The sequence below is a fragment of the Pongo pygmaeus genome, chromosome 7 (genome assembly GCF_028885625.2).
Source record: "Pongo pygmaeus isolate AG05252 chromosome 7, NHGRI_mPonPyg2-v2.0_pri, whole genome shotgun sequence".
NCBI lineage: Eukaryota > Metazoa > Chordata > Mammalia > Primates > Hominidae > Pongo > Pongo pygmaeus.
Window position 1 is genome coordinate 18,031,450 of NC_072380.2, and position 21,771 is coordinate 18,053,220.

Consider the following 21,771-nt stretch of genomic DNA (forward strand, 5'->3'; position numbering starts at 1 on the left):
ATTCACTTATTCATGTTATAGACCCTGTCTTTACTACTCATACACATTTTATGTTCATCCTTATGTCTGCCCTTTCCTACAGCACATGCTAGGAGAATACTACAGCAGTCTAACAGAAATGCATGCAATGAAGCGCCAGGTAACAATCTGCGTAGTTTTGGTGTCCACTTTTTGTTAATTTTTTCCCATTGGTCCTAAAGGTTTTATTGTTCTGATTTTTTTCTTTTTTAAATTTAGCTTAGAGTATATGTGTTATGTGACTATTGTAAGAGATAATTTATATTCATAAAATTCTGAACCCATTCATTTATAATTCTTGGTAAAATTGGCTGCTTTTGTTTTCATATTCTGTTAGTGTATGTAACCTAACACATTCATAAGGGTAATAGAAACCTTTTTTACGGTTTAGTACTTGATTTGAGGTTATTTTGTACTTCTTCAAAGTATTAATATTTCTTAGACCTAGAAATATAGTTACTTTTATAGTTTATCTTTCCTTTTCAGTCAACATCTTAGAAAAATAAGTCATCAAACAAAACAACGATTACATGCAAAGACGTGATAAATAAAGATCATGGAAATTACAAAGATTCCCAAATACTATTTTAGTCTCTAATATAAGTATTCTCATTAAATGTGGTTCTTTATGATTTAGAGTTGTAAATATTTTTTTTAACTCCTCTTGCAGCTTTACATGAATGAAAAGTAAAAGCCAGTTTGAGTGGAACCTTTAGGGGAATCTAAAGATACAAAACAAGGACCCAGAACTGACAAAGCTGAATATATCAGTGGCACTTTGAAAAGAAAGAACTCTGAAAATAGGATATAAAAACAAGATGGAATTAGAGAAACTTGATTAAGATTAGGGATTTTTCCAGCCAAAGCTAATCAATTTCAGTTCAGGAGGAGAAACTGGCATAAACTTTCCACCTCTTGACTGCAGAAGTGGTGGGGGAATGAAGCTTGTGTTTAAACGGCATATTCATTATTTGAGAATAATTCAATTTTTAATGATAGCAATTTAGATTGATAATTTTATCACATACAGAGGTATTAAATATGTCATTAAACAGTTATAGCTTTGAAATGAATTTTTTAAATTAAGTATGATTAAACTGCAATATAGTATATAAGATGAAAGTTTGCATATCAAAATTCTTTTTACCTGGATTTTTCCCATTAGAAGAGATTGCTTACAGAGATAGTTTTGGTTCCTGCTTGTTATAATAAGTGTCATTTTTGTAATAGTTCATACTTTAAAACTACTAGAACTTTAGTGTATCACTTGATTTTATACCTGTAACTGAGGCAAAATAGGGAAGTTGCATATTTATTGTTATATATAATTAATATATTTTTCTATTAATATCTTATATTAGTAATGTTATTATTTCATGCTTGTGGAAATTGAGACCTGAAGATACTAAATTATTAGCCAAGTAGTGGAAAATTTTTCTATTAGAGCACATTCTTTTTGCATTTTCTTATCCCTCTCACAAAAATGAGTTTTTATGATCTTGTGTAATTATTTGAAAGCGCAATATATTAAGATACTCAACATTTTAAATGGATACCTTTGAGTATAATAATTTTGTGTTATCAACAAGTAAATATAGCCGAATTGTAGCTAAATAATAGAGTGATGCCTAGATTCTGTGAAACTGAAAACTTCAGTCGGGTCACTTGCCTGCTCCAATATACACTGAGTATGTAGATAAGACACAGTGGTGAAATTGACCTATTATGTTAGGTTACAGATTTGGTTACTCATCATCACAGCACTTTTCTGTGTGATGTATGAGATTTGATAATTAGTAGACTATACTGGATAGACCTTAATCTAGTAGCTTTCATTGGCAGCATTCAGTTTATTCTTTTTAACATTAACAGAATATACAAACTTCCTTTTCTGTAATGAAGTTCATATTAGCAAAAGCAAAAAAAGAAATTAGCACTTAGCTTATTTCTAAGTGTTGAAAGATTTTCACTGATTTTTCCCATAAAATGTATAATATTTTCTGTATATTTTATATGATCAGAAATAAACATGGTTCTTAGTAACGCTAGGTAGTGTTATTCATTAAAATTTTATTTTTAGTATAAAATGCATATCTTGATATCTGAAGATTTTATTTATCTTGGTAATATTAAACGTCTTTTCTACTTTAAAAGCTCTGAAATAGAATTGTCTAAAATAAAATTTTTAGATAATTTAAAGCTGAGAGTAATGATACTAGCTAATAAAAGTTGTCATGAAGGTACTTCATCAATATTAACTTTCTGGTCTTTTATGTATTCCAGAAACTGGGAGTGATTTTTCCATGTTTGAAGCTTTGCGAGATACTATTTATTCTGAAGTAGCTACATTAATTTCTCAAAATGAATCTCGTCCACATTTTCTTATTGAACTCTTCCATGAGCTTCAGCTACTAAACACAGACTACTTGAGACAGAGGGCTTTATATGCATTGCAGGTATCTGGTACCTAACATAATTTTTCCTACCCTATTAACACCTTCTTCATGATTATCTCTGGTTGCTGTCTTAGACTGAAGCATGTACCATGTGAATTTTCATCTGTTCTCTATGTGCTTTCTTGACATTTTATTTAAAATTTTTGTATAGCTTAAGTAGCATTAAAGTATTTTTTTGAGTACTTTTTCAGTGTTTTGTCTACTTCCTCACACTTAACCTGTGAGGGTAGAAAGAGTACATTTTTCCTTCCATCTGCTTTTATTTTTGAATCTGTAATATAAATGAATGATTAAGCATGTATGTTTTATATAAATGATGATCTTATTTTCTTATTTAGGACATAGTATCCAGACATATTTCTGAGAGCCATGAAAAAGGAGAAAATGTAAAGTCAGTAAACTCTGGTACTTGGATAGCATCAAACTCAGAACTTACTCCTAGTGAAAGCCTTGCTACTACTGATGATGTAAGCTGATAATGATTAGTGAATTGTAGATATAATTTTAGTATGCAGTAAATAAAAGTTAAATAGGTCATTGTCAAATTGTAGGTAGACCTAATATATTTGATTTTCAGCTTTTTTTAAAACTTGGGTATAATGTGTTATTTTATTTTGAGGGCGAGATATAATATGCAATCAAAATATGGTAGCAAACACCAAAAATTATGTATGTATGATAGATTATGAGGTCTGAGATAGCCATATTTATGTTGTTATTACCCAATATAGGGGCTGACTCTTAAAAGACATTTGCAAATGTATGTTGTATTTATTTAAGACATTCAGTAAAACAGACAGCAATCAGATTATAGTAAAAACGCTTGAATGAATAAATACAGGATAAATCAGGTCTTTGGGTTAAAAAAAAAAAAAAGCCTAGACAAAAGAAAGTCTTCTAGGAAAAAAATTGTAATTTAATGTATTCTAATTGATGGAGAAAATTTTGAATAGAGTAAAAAGGACCTGGAAATGGAGAAGAGTGCTAAGGAGAATGGTATAAATTCAGTAAGCTGTGTCCTCCAAATAGCACTTAGCACATCGTTGATTGAATAACAGTGATAAAACTGCTAGTATACTGAGGAGATAATGTGCTAGGTGTTTCGGAATCACCTATTTCAAGGTTCAGGCCTTGATTTTATTGTAAAATATTACATGTGGTCGTGGGATAGCAAATACATTCCTTTTTTATGACAGCTCTAGCACCTAGAGATACGTGGGTGAGAGTTCCATAGTTGATTTAGCAAATATCAGCTATAGGTAGAGAGTTGGAAGTTACTGTTTCTGCCTTTTGTTGAAGTGTTAATACTAAGTTTTTTCTGAAGCCAGTGTTTTCTCAAAGGATTGTCTTGCCTCTTCAGATACAGTAATTTCTGAGTTTTTCTGAATTTTTGCTCTTTGACTTCTACTCGTGTTTAAAATAATACTTCCCCAGCTCATCTTTTCTGTTTAAAATGTTTTCCCACTGGACTCTGACTCCTTTAGTACTATAACATAAACCTGTGTCTAAAAACTACATTAACTTTGCAATGTGAAATGTAAATTAGTGTCAGTGTTTGCTCCTTTGGATTGTTATAACTAATTGAAAATTGTGTATTCCTTTTTGTGGGAAATGAAATGCGATCTGCTTGAATACATTAAAAATAGATGTTAAATTATATTAACGTTTATTGGGCATTGAAATCACTTGAGAGAGAATGAACAGTCTCCATTCCTAGACGTATTTTTCAATAATTTTATATCCTTAATTCCAGTGCTTTCACTTTTATCCAAGTTTCATACAGGCAGCATTACTTCCATTTATTTTAAGAGATTGGAGCACATTGGTTTGCACCATCGATAGCACATTTTGAAAGTTGAGCTACAGTTTAGGATAAAGTTAACCTAAGAAGGTTTTAAAGTTAAATGAAATTTAAAGGTGCTGTACTACTTGATAAGTAAGGACTTGGGATAGTAATTGTATTTAGTATTACTTTTAATTAAGTAACTAAATCAGTTCTTTGATATTTCTTCCAAAACTTAAATTCAGCATTAAGGTCAACATCTTCCCTTTACTAATGCCATTTAGTCAGCAGCACCACAATATCCAGTGTTGATACTCACAGATCTGAAGCAGCAGTGTCCAGTAGAACTTTCTATAGTGATGGAATTGTTTTATGTCTGCATTGTCTAATGCTGTAGCCATTAGCTACATGTGGCTAGCAAGTACTTGAAGTATAGCTGTTGTGACTGAGGAACTAAATTTTAAATTTTATTTAAATAGCCATGTGGTGTTTTTTGTATTGGACAGATTTAGAGCCTCATTCTCTAGATGCTTCTATGCTTCTTGAGCTTCATTTTTGGAGGTTTTACAAACGTATATTAAGATGTGTAAGAGATACCTCTCTTGCCCAGGGAAGAGACAAATGAAAGTGAAACTGGGTATCTGGGAGTTGTAAGTCAAGGAGGATGGAGTGGAGACATTGAGGTTTAGGAAGGAGAAAACACACTTTGTGTCTCCTGCTCCTGATGATAATAAAATGGTAAAAGCACATCTGTCTTAAAGACTTGAAGCACATCAAGTCTTACTTGAAAGAGGAAAAAAATGGTTTTCCTATATCTAAAATATGTTCCTTAATATCTAAATTTCCTTTAATCAGGGACAAATCTTTGATTTCATAATTGAAGATAGGAAACTTTAAAAAGATCAATAGTTAAGGGAAAGAACACAACTGTAAAATGTCATAATCAAAATATAAGTGAGACACCCTACCACCATCACACTATACACAAAATTAATTTGAAATGACCTAAAGTCTTGTAAAAGCCAACACTATTAAAACTTTTAAAAGAAAATGGGAGAAAATTATGACCTTGACATAGGCCAAGTTTTCTTAGGACAGAGAAAGCACTAACTATAAAAGAAAAAATTAATAAATTAGACTTGACAAAAATAGGAATTTTCTGCTTTTCAAAAGATACTGTTATGGGAAAATAATCCCAGTATATATATCTGACAACTGTCTGATATATAGACTGTGTAAAGCTTACAACTCAGTTGTAGGACAACTCAGTAAAAACTGGGCAAGAGATTTGAACAGGCACTTAATGAAAGAAGATACATGAATGGCTAATATGCAAATTAAAGCCACAGAAAATACCACTTCACATCAAGAATGGCTAAAATGAAAAGATTGACAATAAGAAGTGTTGGTGAGAATGTGGAACAGTTGGAACTCTCACAGTCCTTATGAGAATGTAAAATTGCACAACCACTTGGAAAGCAGTTTGGCAGTTGCTTATAAACATAAATGTGGCATGTGACCCAGCAATTTCTCTTCTAGGTATTCATCCAAGAGAAATGAAAATATGCATCACAAAAACACTTGCACATTAATGTTCATAGCATCTTTAGTCATGATAGCCTCAAACTGAAGCATCAAGAGATAAATGGATAAACTGTGGTATATCTATACAGTGGAATACTATGCAGCCATTAAAAAATAATGAACTTCTGAAACACACAACATGGATTCATTTCAGAAACATACTAAGTGAAAGAAGTCAGACAATGAAGAGTGTATATTGGCTAGTTCCATTTGTATGAAGTTCTACAACCAGCAGAACTGATCTACAGTGATAGAAATCAGGAGTAGGGTGTGGTGGAGAATGACTGTAGAGGGTTGTGAAGAAACGTCCTGGGGCAGTGGAAATGGTCTTTATCTTTAGGGAATCTGGTTACATGAGTGTATACATTTGTCAAAACTCATCAAACTGTACATTTAAAGTTGAGTGCATTGTATATAAATTATAGTTCAATAAAGTTTATTTTTAAAAAATGCAAATTATGTTGTGATTTTTTTTTTTTCTGATGTGAGACAACCAGGTAGAGTAAGCTACTAGACATTGTTAGCATTTGGAGATAGGAGAATGTCCCTGAGAGTATAGAAATAATTTAAAATGTTAACTTTGCCAAATTAGAATTTAATCAGTAGCTGTCTTTGTGTATGTTTATCTACATAATAAGTATTCTGCAAGGCTACTTATATTACTGTTCTCTGTGACTCTGTATTCAGCGTTTAATAACTTTGGTTATATTATCTTGTTTGGACAGAATACTGAGGAAACTTACGAATATCTTTTAAGTGTACAGTTTTATGTAAATAGTTATCTGTTAGATTATTAATATGAAATTCTTAAAAGAAGTATTAGTGATTTTTGTTTGTTTTACTGTAACTTAGGAAACTTTTGAGAAGAACTTTGAAAGAGAAGCACATAAAATAAGTGAGCAAAATGATGCTGATAATGTTAGTGTCCTGTCTGTATCATCAAATTTTGAGCCTTTTGCAACAGATGATCTAGGTAAGCAGAATTTTTTATAATCTTAGAAACAACTTTAAGTTGATCTGGTCCAGTCTTTGAACTGGCGTTGATAAGGAAACAAGCCTAGCGAAGTGTGTGTGGTTGAAAGAATGTGGACTTAATTATCTATCAGTCTAAAATCAAGGATCTTCTGACTCTTAACCCTGTGGGCAAATCATCCAACATTTTTGACTCTGCATATACTAAGGAAATGGGAATCTTAACCTATCTTGCTATGTTCTTGTGAAAATATAATGTAACTTACTTGCTTGAGTTCAGAAAATGTTAATTTCCTTTTCCTTAAAGGAAAGGTCACCGTTTAAGGTCATTTAGTTAATTCATGGGAACAATTCAGGCCTCATCTAATCATATTTTTAATAAAAATGTTAACTTTGTAATTTGAGTTAAGCAGTCAGATTTCTTAAATAACCTGTAGTGAAAACCTCAAGTAATTCTCAGGCATAGCACATGGTTTTGGTTGGTTTTTTTTTTGTTGTTTGGGTTTTTTTTTTCCCCCTCTCCCATCAGCTGTAAAACAAAGGTTTAGAGGGTTGCCTAGCTGCAATGGAGAAAAAACTCGAGTCCTAGACTTGGAAAGGAAATTTAAGGAAAAGAAAAATATATAGATACTTTATACGTTTCTAGACTGTGGCCAATCAGAGATAACTTGAGAATTCAGTCATTCTGCCATCCAGGGTGCTTAGTTGATAAAATAATGTAATGTCCTGTTACTCTAGTGTTTGTTCACGTGATGAAGAGAAGACTTAGATTATTTCAAAGGTATTTTTCCACTATAAAGAAAAGGACTTAGCCCTGCCCTATCATTACATTTCTACTGTTCGCCAGAACAAAAGTCTTCCTTTTGCTTATTGTAATTATTGAGGACTCTGAGCCTTAGCTGACCTCTAAGTAAATGCTTATTTGGGTCTACATTGAGTTCATCCCATTACAGAGAAAAATTACCGTGTGGCCTGCTAACCCTCTCCCCTTAGGTTGTCCCTCCCTTTCTGAGTTGCCAGAATACTTTGACTCCTTCGTATTTTCTCTCATTTACTGGTATTTTTTTTTTCTTACAACCCTGCACCAGTAGCTGTGTCTGAAGTAGACATAGAATTGGGAAATTTCATTGATAGGCCTTTTTCTTACCTAATTTGCTTGTTTTAGGTTGCATTGTTTTCATCGGAATTTGCATGACATTTTGGAATTTACTTGTATTGTTTAAATGAAACAACAAAATGTAATGAAATAAATATGGGCTTCGGAGTTTGATAACTAAGTTTAAATCCTTGTTCCTACATTGAACTGTCTGTGAAGCCTTGAGCAAGTTACTTAAGTTTTCTGCAAATGAAAGTAATGTCATCTACTATACAGGATTATTTTAAGGATTAAATAAGTGTGATAATGTAAATAAAGTGCTCAAGTAGTATAGTGTGTAGAACTTGTTAAAGCTAATTTTCCTTCCTTTTGTTTGGACATTTTATTAGTGCATTTTGAGGAATATATGAAAAAGTTCACTTTTACATACTCAAAAAATATTTTTGTTCCAAATGTAGGTAACACTGTGATTCACTTAGATCAAGCATTAGCCAGAATGAGGGAATATGAGCGTATGAAGACTGAGGCTGAAAGTAACTCAAATATGAGATGCACCTGCAGGATTATTGAGGCTGGAGATGGTGCTGGTGCAAGTACTACAGTTAATGATTTAGAAGGTATATATTTTTGTTTTCAGTAGGTTTTTGGAGAATAGGTGGTGTTTGGTTACATGAATAAGTTCTTTAGTGGTAATTTCTGAGATTTTGGTGCACCCATCACCTGAGAAGTATACATTGTACCCAGTGTGTATTGTTTTATCCCTCACCCCCTTCCCACCCTTTCCCCTGAAACCCCAAAGTCCACTGTATCCTGCTTATGCCTTTGCATACTCATAGCTTAGCTACCACTTATGAGGGAGAACATGCAATGTTTGGTTTTCCATTCCTGAGTTACATCACTTAGATTAATGGTCTCCAACTCTACCCAGATGGCTGCAAATGCCATTACTTTGTTCCTTTTTATGGCTAAGTAGTATGCTGTGGTGTATAAATAAATATATCTATCTACACAAATATACATATACCACATTTTCTTTGTCTACTCGTTGATTGATGGACATTTGGACTGGTTCCATATTTTGCAACTACAGATTGTGCTCCTATAAACATGCACGTGCAAGTATCTTTTTCATATAATGACTTCTTTTCTTCTGGGCAGATACCTAGTAGTGAGATTGCTGGATCAAATGGTAGATCTACTTTCAGTTGTTTAAGGAATCTTCATACTGTTTTCCATAGTGGTTGTACTGGTTTACATGCCCACCAGCAGTGTGAAAGTGTTCCCTTTTTACCACATCCACACTAACATCTATTATTTTTTTATTTTTAAATTACGGCTATTCTTGCAGGAGTAGTATGGTATCACATTGTAGTTTGTGCTTTGATTTGCATTTTCCTGATAATTAGTGATGTTGAGCATTTTTTCACTCAACATCACCAAAAAGTTTTTTGGCCATTTGTGTATCTTCTTTTGAGAATTGTCTATATTCCTTAGCCTACTACGACTACTTTTTTTTTTTTTTTTTAATTTGAGCACAGTCTTGCTCTGTTGCCCAGGCTGCAATGCAGTGGCACAATCTCAGCTCACTGCATCCTCTGCCTACCAGGCTCAAGTGATTCTCATGCCTCAGCCTCCCGAGTAGCAGGGATTATAGGCATGTGCCACCATGCCCAGCTAAGTTTTGTATTTTTAGTAGAGATGGGATTTCAGCATATTGTCCAGGCTGGTCTTGAACTCCTGGTCTCAAGTGATCTGCCCACCTCAGCCTCCCAGTGTGCTGGGATTACAACTGTGAGACATCACACCTGGCCTTAGCCCACTTTTTGATGGGATTTTTTTTTTTTTTTTTCTGATTTGTTTGAGTTCTTTGCAGATTCTGGGTATTAGTCCTTTGTCAGATGCATAGTTTACAAAGACTTTCTCACACTCTGTGGGTTGTCTGTTTACTCAGATGATTATTTCTTTTGCTGTGCAGAAACTTTTTAGTTTAAGTTCCATCTGTTTATCTTTGTTTTTGTTGCATTTGCTTTTGGGTTCTTGGTCATGAAGTCTTTGCCTAAGCCAGTGTCTGTAAGGGTTTTTCCAGTGTTATCTTCTAGAATTTTTTGGTTTCAGGTATTAGATTTTGAAGGTATATTTTTTATTGATTAGAAGTAATAATAATTCTATGCAAAAAATTTAAATATGTGATATCTAATAGTGGTTTTATTACTACTTTATTTTAATTGATGGGGTGCTAAAACTACAAACATGTTTCTTTTTATTATTTATGTTAGCATAAAATCATCAAACTTAATATTTTTCAAATTTCAACATAAAGGCGTATATGTATATATAATAGGCTTTGTTATGCTAATGTATTTTCTTTTTAAAAATTAGAAACTCCCGTTATTGAAAATCATAGTTCACAACAACCTGTAAGTGAAGTTTCTACCATCCCATGTCCTAGAATTGATACTCAGCAGCTGGACCGGCAAATTAAAGCAATTATGAAAGAAGTCATTCCTTTTTTGAAGGTAAGCAATTATTTTAAAAAATAAACAAAACTTTCTGTGTTTTGTTTTTTAATTCATACAAAAGACCTTATTGTGATAAAGTTCAATGGTATAGGTAAACAACAACAAAAAAAGCTGTCACCCATAATTTTTTCACCCTACCAACATTCTGTGAACGTTTCAGTAATATTTTGTACACATGTGCATATTCCGCCTTTTTCATTTACTATATCATAAACTTCTTTCCAGATCATTATTTTTCTACTGCATTTTTTTCAGGATTTATCACCTTTATTTTATTTTTAGTTTTTGTGAGTATATAGTAGGTGTGTATATTTATGGGGTACATGAAATAGTTTGATATAGGCATGCAATATGTAATAATCACATCATGGTAAATGGGGTATCCGTCCCCTCAAGCATTTAACCTTTGTGTTACAAACAATCCAGTTATACTCTTTTAGTTATTTTAAAATATATAATTAAATTATTGACTGTAGTCACCCTGTTGTGCTGTTAAATAATAGATCTTATTCATTCGTTCCAACTACTTTTTGTATCCATTAACCATCTTCCCTATTCCCTACTACCTTTCATAGCCTCTGGTAACCTTCCTTGTACACTTTATCTCCATGAGTTAAATTGTTTTAATTTTTAGCTCCCACAAGTAAGTGAGAACATATGAAGTTTGTCTTTCTGTGCCTGGCTAACTTCACTTAACATAATGACCTCCAGTTCCATCCACGTTGTTGCAGATGACAAGGTCTCATTATTTTTTATGGCTAAATAGTACTCCATTGTGTGTCTGTACCACATTTTCTTTATCTGTTCATCTGTTGATGGACACTTAGGTTGCTTCCAAATCTTGGTTGTTGTGAACAGTACTGCAACAAACATGAGTGTGCAGATACCCCTTTAATACACTGATGTCCTTTCTTTTCTGTATATACCCAGCAGTGGGATTGCTGGATCATATGGTAGCTCTTGCTGTATTTTCGGTTTTTTGAGCAACTTCCAAACTGTTCTCCAGAGGGGTTGTACTAATTTACATTCCCACCAGCAGTGTATGAGAGTTCCCTTTTCTCCACATCCTTGCCAGCATTTATTATTGCCTGTCTTTGGGATAAGTGCCATTTTAACAGAGGTGAGATGATTTCTTGTTGTAGTTTTGATTTTCATTTCTGTGATCATGTTAAGCACCTTTTATATGCCTGTTTGCCATTTGTATGTCATCTTTTGAGAAATGTGTATTCAGATCTTCTGCACATTTTTAAATTAGATTATTAGATTTTTTTCCTATAGAGTTGTTTGAACTCTTTATATATGCTGGTTATTAATCCCTTGTTAGATGGATGGTTTGCACATATTTTCTCTCATTCTGTGGGTTGTCTCTTCACTTTGTTGTTTGTTTCTTTTCTTATGCAGAAGCTTTTTAACTTGATGTGATCCCGTTTGTCTACTTTTGCTTTGGTTGCCAGCGCTTGTGGGGTATTACTAAGAAATTTTTGCCCAGACCAATGTCCTGCAGAGTTTCCCCACTGTTTTCATGTAATAGTTTCATAGTATGAGGTCTTAGATTTATGTCTTTAATCCATTTTGATTTGACTTTTGTATATGGTGAGAGATAGAGGTCTAGTTTCATTCTTCTGCATATGTATATCCAGTTATCCCAGCACCATTTATTGTGAAGAGACTGTCTTTTCCCCAATGTATGTTCTTGGCACCTTTGTTGAAAATGAGTTTATTGTAGCTATGTGGATTTGTTTCTGGGTTCTCTGTTCTGTTCTATCAGTCTGTGTTTCTGTTGTTTGTATGCCAGTACCACGCTGTTTTGGTTACTATAGCTCTGTGGTATAATTTGAAGGCAGGTTAATGTGATTCTTCCAGCTTTGTTCTTTTTGCTCAAGATAGCATTGGCTATTCTGAGCTTTTTTTGTGGTTCCATATAAATTTTAGGATTCTTTTTTCTCTGTGAAGAATGTCATTGGTATTTTGATCACAATTGCATTGAATCTGTAGATTGCTTTGGGGGGTACAGACATTTTAACAATATTGATTTTTCCAATCCATGAACATGGAATATCTTTCCATTTTTGTGTCTTTTTAAATTTCTTTCATCAGTGTTTTATAGTTTTCATTGTAGAGATCTTTCACTTATTTGGTTAATTCTTAGGTATTTAATTTTACTTGTGTCTGTTGTAAATGAGATTACTGGTGGCATATAGAAATGCTACTGATTTTTGTGTGTTGACTTTGTATCCTGCAACTTTACTGAATTTGTTGATCAGTTCTCATAGTATTCTTGTGGAGTCTTTAGGCTTTTCCAAGTATAAGATTATATATATATCATATACAAACAAGGATAATTTGATTCTTCCTTTCCAATTTGGATTCCCTTTATTTCTTTCTCTTGTCTGATTACTCTAGCTAGGACTTCCAGTACTATGTTGAATAACAGTGGTGAAAGTGGACATCCTTGTTGTGTTTCAGATCATAAAGGAATGGCTTTCAGTGTTTCCCCATTTAGTATGATGCTAGCTATGGGTCTGTTGTATATGGCTTCTAGTATGTTGAGGTATGTTTCTTCTATACCCAGTTTTTTGAGGGCTTTTATCACGAAAGGATGTTGAATTTTATCAAATGGTTTTTCAGCATCAGTTAAAATGATCCTATGGGTTTTGTCCTTCATTCTGTTGATCTGATGTATTACATTGATTGATTTACCTATGTTGAACCATCCTTGCATCCCTGGGATAAATCCCACTTGGTCATGATGGATCATCTTTTTAATGTATTGTTGAATTCGGAGGTATTGGTTGTAATGTCTCCTTTTTCATCTCTGATATTATTTGGGTTTTTTATCTTTTTTTCTTAGTCTGGTTAATGGTTTGCCAATTTTATATATCTTTTAAAATAGCAACTTTTTGTTTCGTTGCTCTTTTGTATTTTATTTCACTTTCATGTATTTCTGCTTTGATCTTTATTATTTCTTCTATTTTGGGTTTGGTTTGCTCATGCTTTTCTTGTTTTTTAACATGCACTGTTTTCGTATCTGTTATGTGTATGTTTTTGGATTTCAGGTTACCATGAGGATTGTAAATGCTGTCTTATAACTCAGTATTTTAAACTGATAACACTGATTGCATAAACAAACAAACAAGCAAACAAAATGAAAACTTATGTATATGTTAACTTTGTTCCCCTGCTTTTTAACTTTTTGTTGTTTCTCTTTATATCTTATTGTACCATGTCTTGAAAAGTTGTTGTAGTTACTATTTTTGATTGGTTTATCATTTTGTCTTTCCACTTAAGAGTAGTTTACACACCACAATTACAGTGTTATAATATTCTGTGTACTTTCTATTACTGGTGAATTTTGTACCTTCAGACGATAGCTTACTGCTCATTAATGTCTTCTTTTAGATGGAAATAAAGTATTTAGTATTTCTTGTCAGACAGGTCTGGTGTTGATGAAATCCCTCAGCTTTTGTCTGGGAAGGTATTTCTCCTTCATGTTTGAAGGATATTTTTGCTGGATATACTATTCTAGGGTAAAAGTTTTCTTCCTTCAGCACTTGAAACATGTCATGACACTCTCTCCTGACCTGTAAGGATTCTAGTGACAAGTCTACTGCCAGATATATTGGAACCCCATTGTATGTTATTTGTTTCTTTTCTCTTGCTGCTTTTAGGGTCCTTTCTTTATCCTTGATGTTTCGGAGTTTGATTATTAAATGCCTTGAGATAGTCTTATTTGGATTAAACTATCCTGGTTTTCTGTAACCTTCTTGTACTTGAATGTTATTAAGCTTTCTACCTCTGTCTCTGTCTACCCCCTCTTTAAGGTCAATAACTTAGATTTGTCCTGTTGAGGTTATTTTCCAGATCCTGTAGGTGCGCTTTATTGTGTTTTACTTTTTTTTCTTTTGTCTCCTCAAGTTGTGTGTTTTCAAAGAGCCTGTCTTCAAGCTAATTCTTTAGCTTGATCAATTCTATTAAGAGATTGATGCATTCTTTAGTATGTCAGTTGTGTTTTTCAGCTCTAGAATTTCTGCTTGATTCTTTTAAATTATTTCAATCTGTTTATTAAATTTATCTATGAATATAGAATTCTGAATTCTCAGCCAGGCGCTATGGCTCATACCTGTGATCCCAGCACTTTGGGAGGCTGAGGGGGGTGATCACTTGAGGTCAGGAGTTTGAGACCAGCCTGGCCAACACGGTGAAACCCCGCCTCTACTACAACATACAAAAAAAAAAAAATAGCTGGACATGGTGGTACGCACCTATAATGACAGCTGCTTGGGAGGCCGAGGCAGGTGAATCACTTGAACCCGGGAGGTGGAGGTTGCAGTGAGCCGAGATTGTGTCACTGCACTCTAGCCTGGGTGACAGACCAAGGCTCTGTCTGAAAAAAAAAAAAAAATTTCTGAATTCCCTTCCTGTGTTATCTTGAATTTCTTTGAGTTTCCTCAAGACAGCTATTTTGAATTCTCTGTCTGAAAGGTCACATATCTCTCTTTCTCCAGGATTGGCCCACTGGTGTCTTATTTGGTCCCTTTGTTGAGGTGGTGATTTTCTGTATGGTCTTCATGCTTGTGGATGTTTGTCGGTGTCTGGGCATTGAAGAGTTACGTATTTCTTGTAGGCCTCACAGTTTGGGCTTGTTTGTGCCCATTCTTCTTGGGAAAGCTTTCCAGGTATTCAAAGGGACTTGGGTCCCAAGCCCAAAAACACTGTGCTTTTTGCAGACTCATAGAGGTATACCACTTTGGTGATTTTGGATAAGAGCCAGAAGAATTCTCTGAATTACCAGGCGGAGACTTCTGTTCTCTTCCTTTACTTTCTCTCAAATAAATGGAATCTCTGTGTTGAAATGCCTGGAGCTGGATGGAGATGGGGTGATGGAGGCACCGCTTTGGTGACTACCACTGTGACTGTGCTGGGTCATACCTAAAGCCAGCACAGCACAGCACTGGGGCTTGCCCAAGACCCTCTGTAACCACTACCTGGCTACCACCTAAATTTGCCTAAATTCACTCAAGGCCCTAGGGCTCCTACCATTAGCAGGTGGGGAAGCCAGCCAGGTTTGTGTCTTTCCCTTCAGGGCAGTGAGTTCCCCCAGGTCCCTAATGGGTCCACAGATACTGTCCTTGAGCTTAGAAAACTACCTGGTATTCTGTCCTACTGTGGCTAAGCTGGCCTTTAAACCACAAGACAAAGTCCTTCCCACTCTTACCTCTGCTTTCCATAGGCAGAGGAGTCTCTCCTGGTGGCTACCACCACGACCACTGGCCCATGAGTTCTGCTAATATTCATTTAAAGCCCAAGGGCTTTTTAGTCAGCTTATGGTGAATGCTGCCAGACCTGGGACTCACCCTTCAGGGTAGTGGGCTCTCCCCTCTGGCCCAGGGCAGGTCCAGAAATGCTGTCCAGGAGCCAAGTTCTTGAATTGCGGATCCCAGGAGCCTGCTTGGTGCTCTACCCCACTGTGATCGCACTGGTACTTAAGGCGCAAGACAAAGTCCCCTTTTTCCTCTCCTTTTCTCACGGAGAAGGAATCTTTCACCATAGCCATCACAGCTCAGTATACATTGGATCTCACCTGAAGCCAGAACATCTCTGAGTCTCACCCAAGGCCCATGGCATACTACATGGGTATCACTGTCAGTTATTCAAGGTTCAAGGGCTCTTTAGTCAGCAGGTTAAGATTAAGCCAAGATTAATCCTTCCAGGACTGGGTCCTTCCATTTAAGGCAGTGGGTTTCCTTCTGGGCCAGAGTGTGTCTAAAAATGTCATCTTGGAGCTGGGGCCTGGAATGGGGACCTCACGACTCTGCCTGTGCCCTGTTGTAGCTGTGGCTGAGCTGGTATCCAAGATGCAACACAAAGTCCTTTTTACTCCTTGCTCTCGTCTCCTCAAGCAGAAGGAGTCACTTGCATTGCTGCAGTCCCTGCTGCCTGGGGTTGGGGGAGGGGTGGCGTCAGCAATTCAAGAAGGTCTTTCCTACCCTCTTCAGTGTCCCTTTCAGCAATACAAAGTTAAAAGCAGGTACCATGATTGCTCACCTGGTTTTTATTCTTATAATGGTGCTTTTTTTGTGTGTAGTTGTTAAAATTTGGTGTTCCAGAAGGGGAAGATGATTGGTGGAGGCTTCTGTTCTGCCATCTTGCTCCACCCCTGCCTTTTTTTGTAATGGATCCACAACATTCATTCCAAAATATTTATAAAATGCCTACTTAATGCCAGGTTTGGCAGACCTAGCAGTGAACAAGGCCTTTGCTCTCATGGAGCTTGCATGCTAGAGTGGGAATACACTCTGAAATAACATAAGTAAATAAAAGACATATAAGTAACTGTTTATCAGTTAATGATACAGGCCATGCACAGAATTAAAATTTGGCCATATGGTGGTGTCTGTTTTATATTGGATGATCAGGGAAAGCTTCTAATGAGGGAACATTTAAGTAGATACGTGACTAAGGAGCCAGTGTAAACCAGGATCATTCCAGACAGTGCACTGGCCTTAAGGTAGGAATTAGCTTTGCATGTTGAAGGAACTAGAGGGAAAGCCTATATGGTTGGAGGATATTTGTATGAGACTAAGTTGAAAGGGAGGCAAGGGCTAATTGTATAAAATATTACAGGCCATGATTAGAAGTTTGGACTTTGCTCAGAGTTTGAAGGGAAACTCCTAGAAGGTTTTAAGCAGAGAAACAAAGTCTGGCTTGTTTTTAGAAAATTGATTATAAGGGGATCAGGAGTGCAGTGAGACCAGAAGAGAAATGATAGCGGCTTAGATAAGGGTGGTGATAAAGAAATACATAATTGGGATATAGTTAGGAAATCAGTAGGTCCTACTAATGGTTAGAGTGTCGAGGGAAAGAGAAAACTGGCTGGGAGGAAATACGATTTACTGAAATGAAGAAGGCTTGGGAGAAGGAGATGAAGAGCTCTGTTTTTTGGGGTTTTTTTTTTTTTTTGAGACAGAGGCTCACTCTTATCACCCTGGCGGGAATGCAGTGGCGCGATCTCGGCTCACTGCAACCTCTGCCTTCTGGGTTCAAGCGATTCTCCCACCTCAGCCTCCCAAGTATCTGGGACTACAGGTGCCTGTCACCATGCCCGGCTTGTTTTTTGTATTTTTAGTAGAGATGGTGTTTCCCTATGTTGACCACACTGGCCTCAAGTGATGCACCCACCTGGGCCTCCCAAAGTGCTGGGATTGTAGGCTCGAGCCACCGTGCCAGCCAAGAGTTTTATTTTGGACTTTAAAATTGAACTGTCTTTTAGACAATCGTAGAGAGGTCAAGTAGTCATTTGGTTACTCAGCTAATTCCAGGCACAGCTGGAGATAGACATAAGGTAGATTATAGCATATAGCTGCTGCCTGAAGCCAGGGCATTTGATTTGAGAATAGAAAGGGGCCTTCAACTGGGATGTGGGACCAGGTGATTCAGCATTTGTAAGTTGTACAAAAGCAGAGCCAGAGTTGACCAAGAAGGACTGCAAGGAGTTAGTTATGTTGATGGCTGCTATGAGGTCAAGTAGTCATAAAATACAATTTTCTATTAATTATTTTTTCAGTGCCTGTTGTTAAATATTTGTGTTTATTCTGGTTTCTTTTCCACTATTACAAACACTTCTTCAGTGATTGAAGATAATCTGTTTCTCTAGAAACAATTTTTAGACATAAAATTTTTAGTTCAAAGGTCATAAACATTTTTAAAGCTTTTGAGACAAGCTAATTTTTCTTCAGAGAAACTAACCAGTTTATATTCCCATCAACATTGATAGTATCAGACTGGTAAGCAGTACTATTAATTTTATTTAATAACATTGATCAGGGCAGATGGAGACATGTACAACAAATGGAATAGGAAGACAGGACTTCTTTCTGAGATGGCACTCATTACATTCTAATTTAAAATGGAAATTTCAACAATTAGAAGTGGAAAGTAATCGTTTTCTTTTCATCCAGATATGGTAAACTACAAAATACGTTGTCACTGGGCTAGTTTCTTATAATGTACTCATACTTTTCTTTGTAAGACATGTACCACAGAGAATTGCTTCCAATATATTTCTTCCCTCAGCAGAAGTAATTGCTTTTTTTAGGAATGTTTTGAGAGAAGAGAGATCTTTGAGAAAGTACCTGTAGAAACTGCTTTCTCTGTATCTGACTTTGCAGCTGAGAGGAAAAAGTCAGCTGATAGTGTCCAGATTATTCCATGTAAAAACAGAAACACTTAGCCTTGTTCTGGGCAATTGCAACAGTTCCTAAATGGCCTTACTGTCCTTTTGCTGCTGCTTCTAAACTTTCAACTCTCCTACTAGAGTTGTTAGCACTTCTCAGGCCTTGGCACTTGCTAATACTTCTGCCTAGAATGCTCTTCCTTCAGATACCTACCTGCGTGGCTTGTTTTCTTGAACTCAGCTGTTTGGTCAAATGTTAACTTTTGCTGAGTAAACCTCTGCCTTATCCTTTACCTGCTTAGTGCTTGCATGCCACCTTTAACCTATGTAATATTTGTCTGCCTCTCCATGCTAAAATACAAGATCCATGATGTCTGAGATGTTAATCTCTTTTGGTCACTGTCCAAAAATAGTACTTGCATATTGTAGACACTCAGTAAACATTAATGAATTAATAAATGACTGGACTCTTCAACCCTCAACTGTAGTTGAGCTCTTTAGACGCTATAAGTGTGAAAACAACTGGCCCATAGGATAAAGACCAGGTTCAATATCACTCACAAAACCTTTTACAGCTTGGTCTGGCTTCTTAAGCCTTGTGTCCTACTTGACATTATTGAAAAAGGCACATCGCCCACATTATGTCCTTTACCTAGAATGACCTTCTCCTCTTTCTCTGTCAGTTTCTCCTGTTTTTCAGGAGCCAGCCCAAGTGTTATTGCATGTGTTTACAGGCAGAATTCCTTCCTCTCTTCACTGTTCCTGAGATACTGGATTCATGCCTTCATTATAGACTTATGACAAAGGATCATAATTATTTGTATCTCCCCCCTAGAGTAGTATCTCATAGTACCTACAGCCAAGAAGTACTTAAGATACTGGATAAAAAGAATTTGAGGGATAAGGCATAAACACATCAGTTTTACCAAGTGTTCTGTGAATTTATTTCCTGTTACTTATAAATATATGTATATATTTACCTTCCATAAAAGAATATACTTATAAATTTTAAGAATATAGATTTTTTATATAGATATTTATCTCAGAGTTTGAAACCATTGCCTCAAGTGAATTGGTTTAAATTTTCTTAGTTACTGCTTGCTTTCATCTTAGGCCTAAAGTGTTACCTTTTTGCTTTTATACTTTTATTTTAGCATTAATAGTACAATAAATACTTGTAAACATGTCTTTTAAAAACGAATAGGTATACTTGTAGTAATATTTATTTGATATGTACAGTTACTTTATAAGGGTTAAAAAAAAAAAAAGCCTAAATGATTTATCTTTATGCTTAGGGAGTGCAGCCTTCAGTTAGGAAATTGATTGTTTTTACTTTTTTGTGTCTGATTTGATGGAAGAGTTACGTAAGTTACATGCTATCTGCTCAGAAACCGTTATACAATAAAATATTTAATACTTGAGCGAAATAGAAATCATCTTGAGTTTGTGATATGTTTAAAAAGTCTTGAATTTAAAAGAATTACATTTTTTAAAAGTGATTTTTCTTAAATGTCTAAGATATTAGGAAATATTAATGGTATTTTAGTTGGCTAAAGTGGCTAGTGACACTCATTTAATAGGTTTTCCATTTGACCTTTTAAGCACTACTAGCATATCTAGAGTTACCTAAATCACAACACTTATCTTGTCACCTTGTGTAAAATCTAAATTGTTCCTCCTCACTTTACCTGTATAGCCCTGATTTAAGTGATTTCATTTCATGAGGAAATGAAATAATAAATACTAATTTAGCATTTCAAAAAGTGTCTGAGGACAGTAAACAGAGTAGAACTAATAATCTGATTTTAATTATTTATGATGTCTCATTTCACTTCAGATCTTGACTTTTTTTGTAGGACTGTAGAACTTCTTTGTTAATTATACCCAGGCAGCATTACACCCAGTCACCTGAGTTAGACTTCTTGACTCTCTTTATGGCATCACTAGTGAGTCAAAAATGTATTCTCCTCCTCAGAGTCATCAATTTCACTTCACTTTCTTCTTTCTGGTAGCATAACCTTAATTCATATTCTTACCTTTTGCTTAGACTACCTGTCGTAATAGGCATGAAGTGCATTTTTACTAAGCCGTATCCTACCCAAACTCCTTAGTCTTCAAGCGACTTCACTGCTGGGTCTGTTGTGCTTTCCCACTCTAGCTGCTCTCCATCTAGGTACATTCACTGCACATTATTCAACATTTTCTGTATCTATTGTTACTTTTTCACATATTAGCTGTTTGTACAAGTTGTCTTGTCTATCCAAGATGTAAAATACTTTCACTCTTTTCTGCCTGGCTGAAATATTTCTTCAGAAATATTTGTTCAGAAATATTTGTTGTTGCCTCCAGTATGCTCCTACAGCTCCTTAGAGCACCTAGTGGGTGCTTTTTAAAAATATTTATTTATTCAGTAAGTAATGTCTCCTGTGAGCCACTGTATTTTGTGATAAATAAGAATACCTACAGTTAAAAAAGTGTTATCTACCAGACAGCACGGAGCTTATAGTGATTATTTATATACATATCTGACTCCTGCACTAGTATTTGACTCTCTGCAGACAGGGACAGTTTTTTTTGTTTGTTTTTTTAAATCACCTGTCTTGACACATACGTTATTTTAAATGAGCTTAAGACTGAGATGGGACCTTGAACATCTAGTTTGGCGCCCTCATTTTATAGATATGTATGGTGGGGGAGAAAACTGAACTGAGAAAAGGTTATAGGATTTGCTTAAATGGATTTAGTAGAATAAGAAGGATTAGAACCTTGAGATTACTTGATATCGATGATTTATGGACTCAACCTCAGAAAGTTAACCATGATTCATATTATTTTGTAGCTCACACATGCTTCTTAAGGAAGTTTAAGAAGAGACACTTGACTGAAGTGATTTGTTAAGAAAGTTGGGGGTGATGTTAACCCTCAAGACATTTCAAAGTGTCTAAAGATATTTTTAGTTGTCGAGGTGGTGTAGGGAGGAGGTGTTACTGGCATCTAGTGGGTAGAGGCCAGGATGACGCTAAATATCCTACAATGCACAGGATGTCAATAATGCGAAGGTTGAGAAACCCTGAGTTAGAAAATAATAGGGAATTGGGTACAAGGTGAGTATGCTTGTAAGAGTATTTGAAATTAACTGAACTGAAAACAGAAAGATTGGCAAAATGGAA

General features: G+C 35.3%; 1 protein-coding gene across 49 annotated transcripts in view; it reads left to right on the forward strand.

Moving 5' to 3' along the window:
- PCM1 (pericentriolar material 1) overlaps window positions 1-21,771 on the forward strand; it is a 105,847-nt gene that overhangs the window by 61,926 nt on the left and 22,150 nt on the right. For 27 of the 49 annotated variants that reach the window (XM_054498445.2, XM_054498446.2, XM_054498450.2 and 24 more), the window contains 6 exons: window positions 83-139; window positions 2,302-2,474; window positions 2,813-2,941; window positions 6,694-6,814; window positions 8,368-8,526; window positions 10,289-10,425. In XM_054498445.2, the coding sequence (XP_054354420.2) occupies window positions 83-139; window positions 2,302-2,474; window positions 2,813-2,941; window positions 6,694-6,814; window positions 8,368-8,526; window positions 10,289-10,425 (776 nt within the window). The remainder of the gene's footprint in view (window positions 1-82; window positions 140-2,301; window positions 2,475-2,812; window positions 2,942-6,693; window positions 6,815-8,367; window positions 8,527-10,288; window positions 10,426-21,771) is intronic. The other 22 variants (XM_054498451.2, XM_063668537.1, XM_054498466.2 and 19 more) reach the window with 1 other exon arrangement.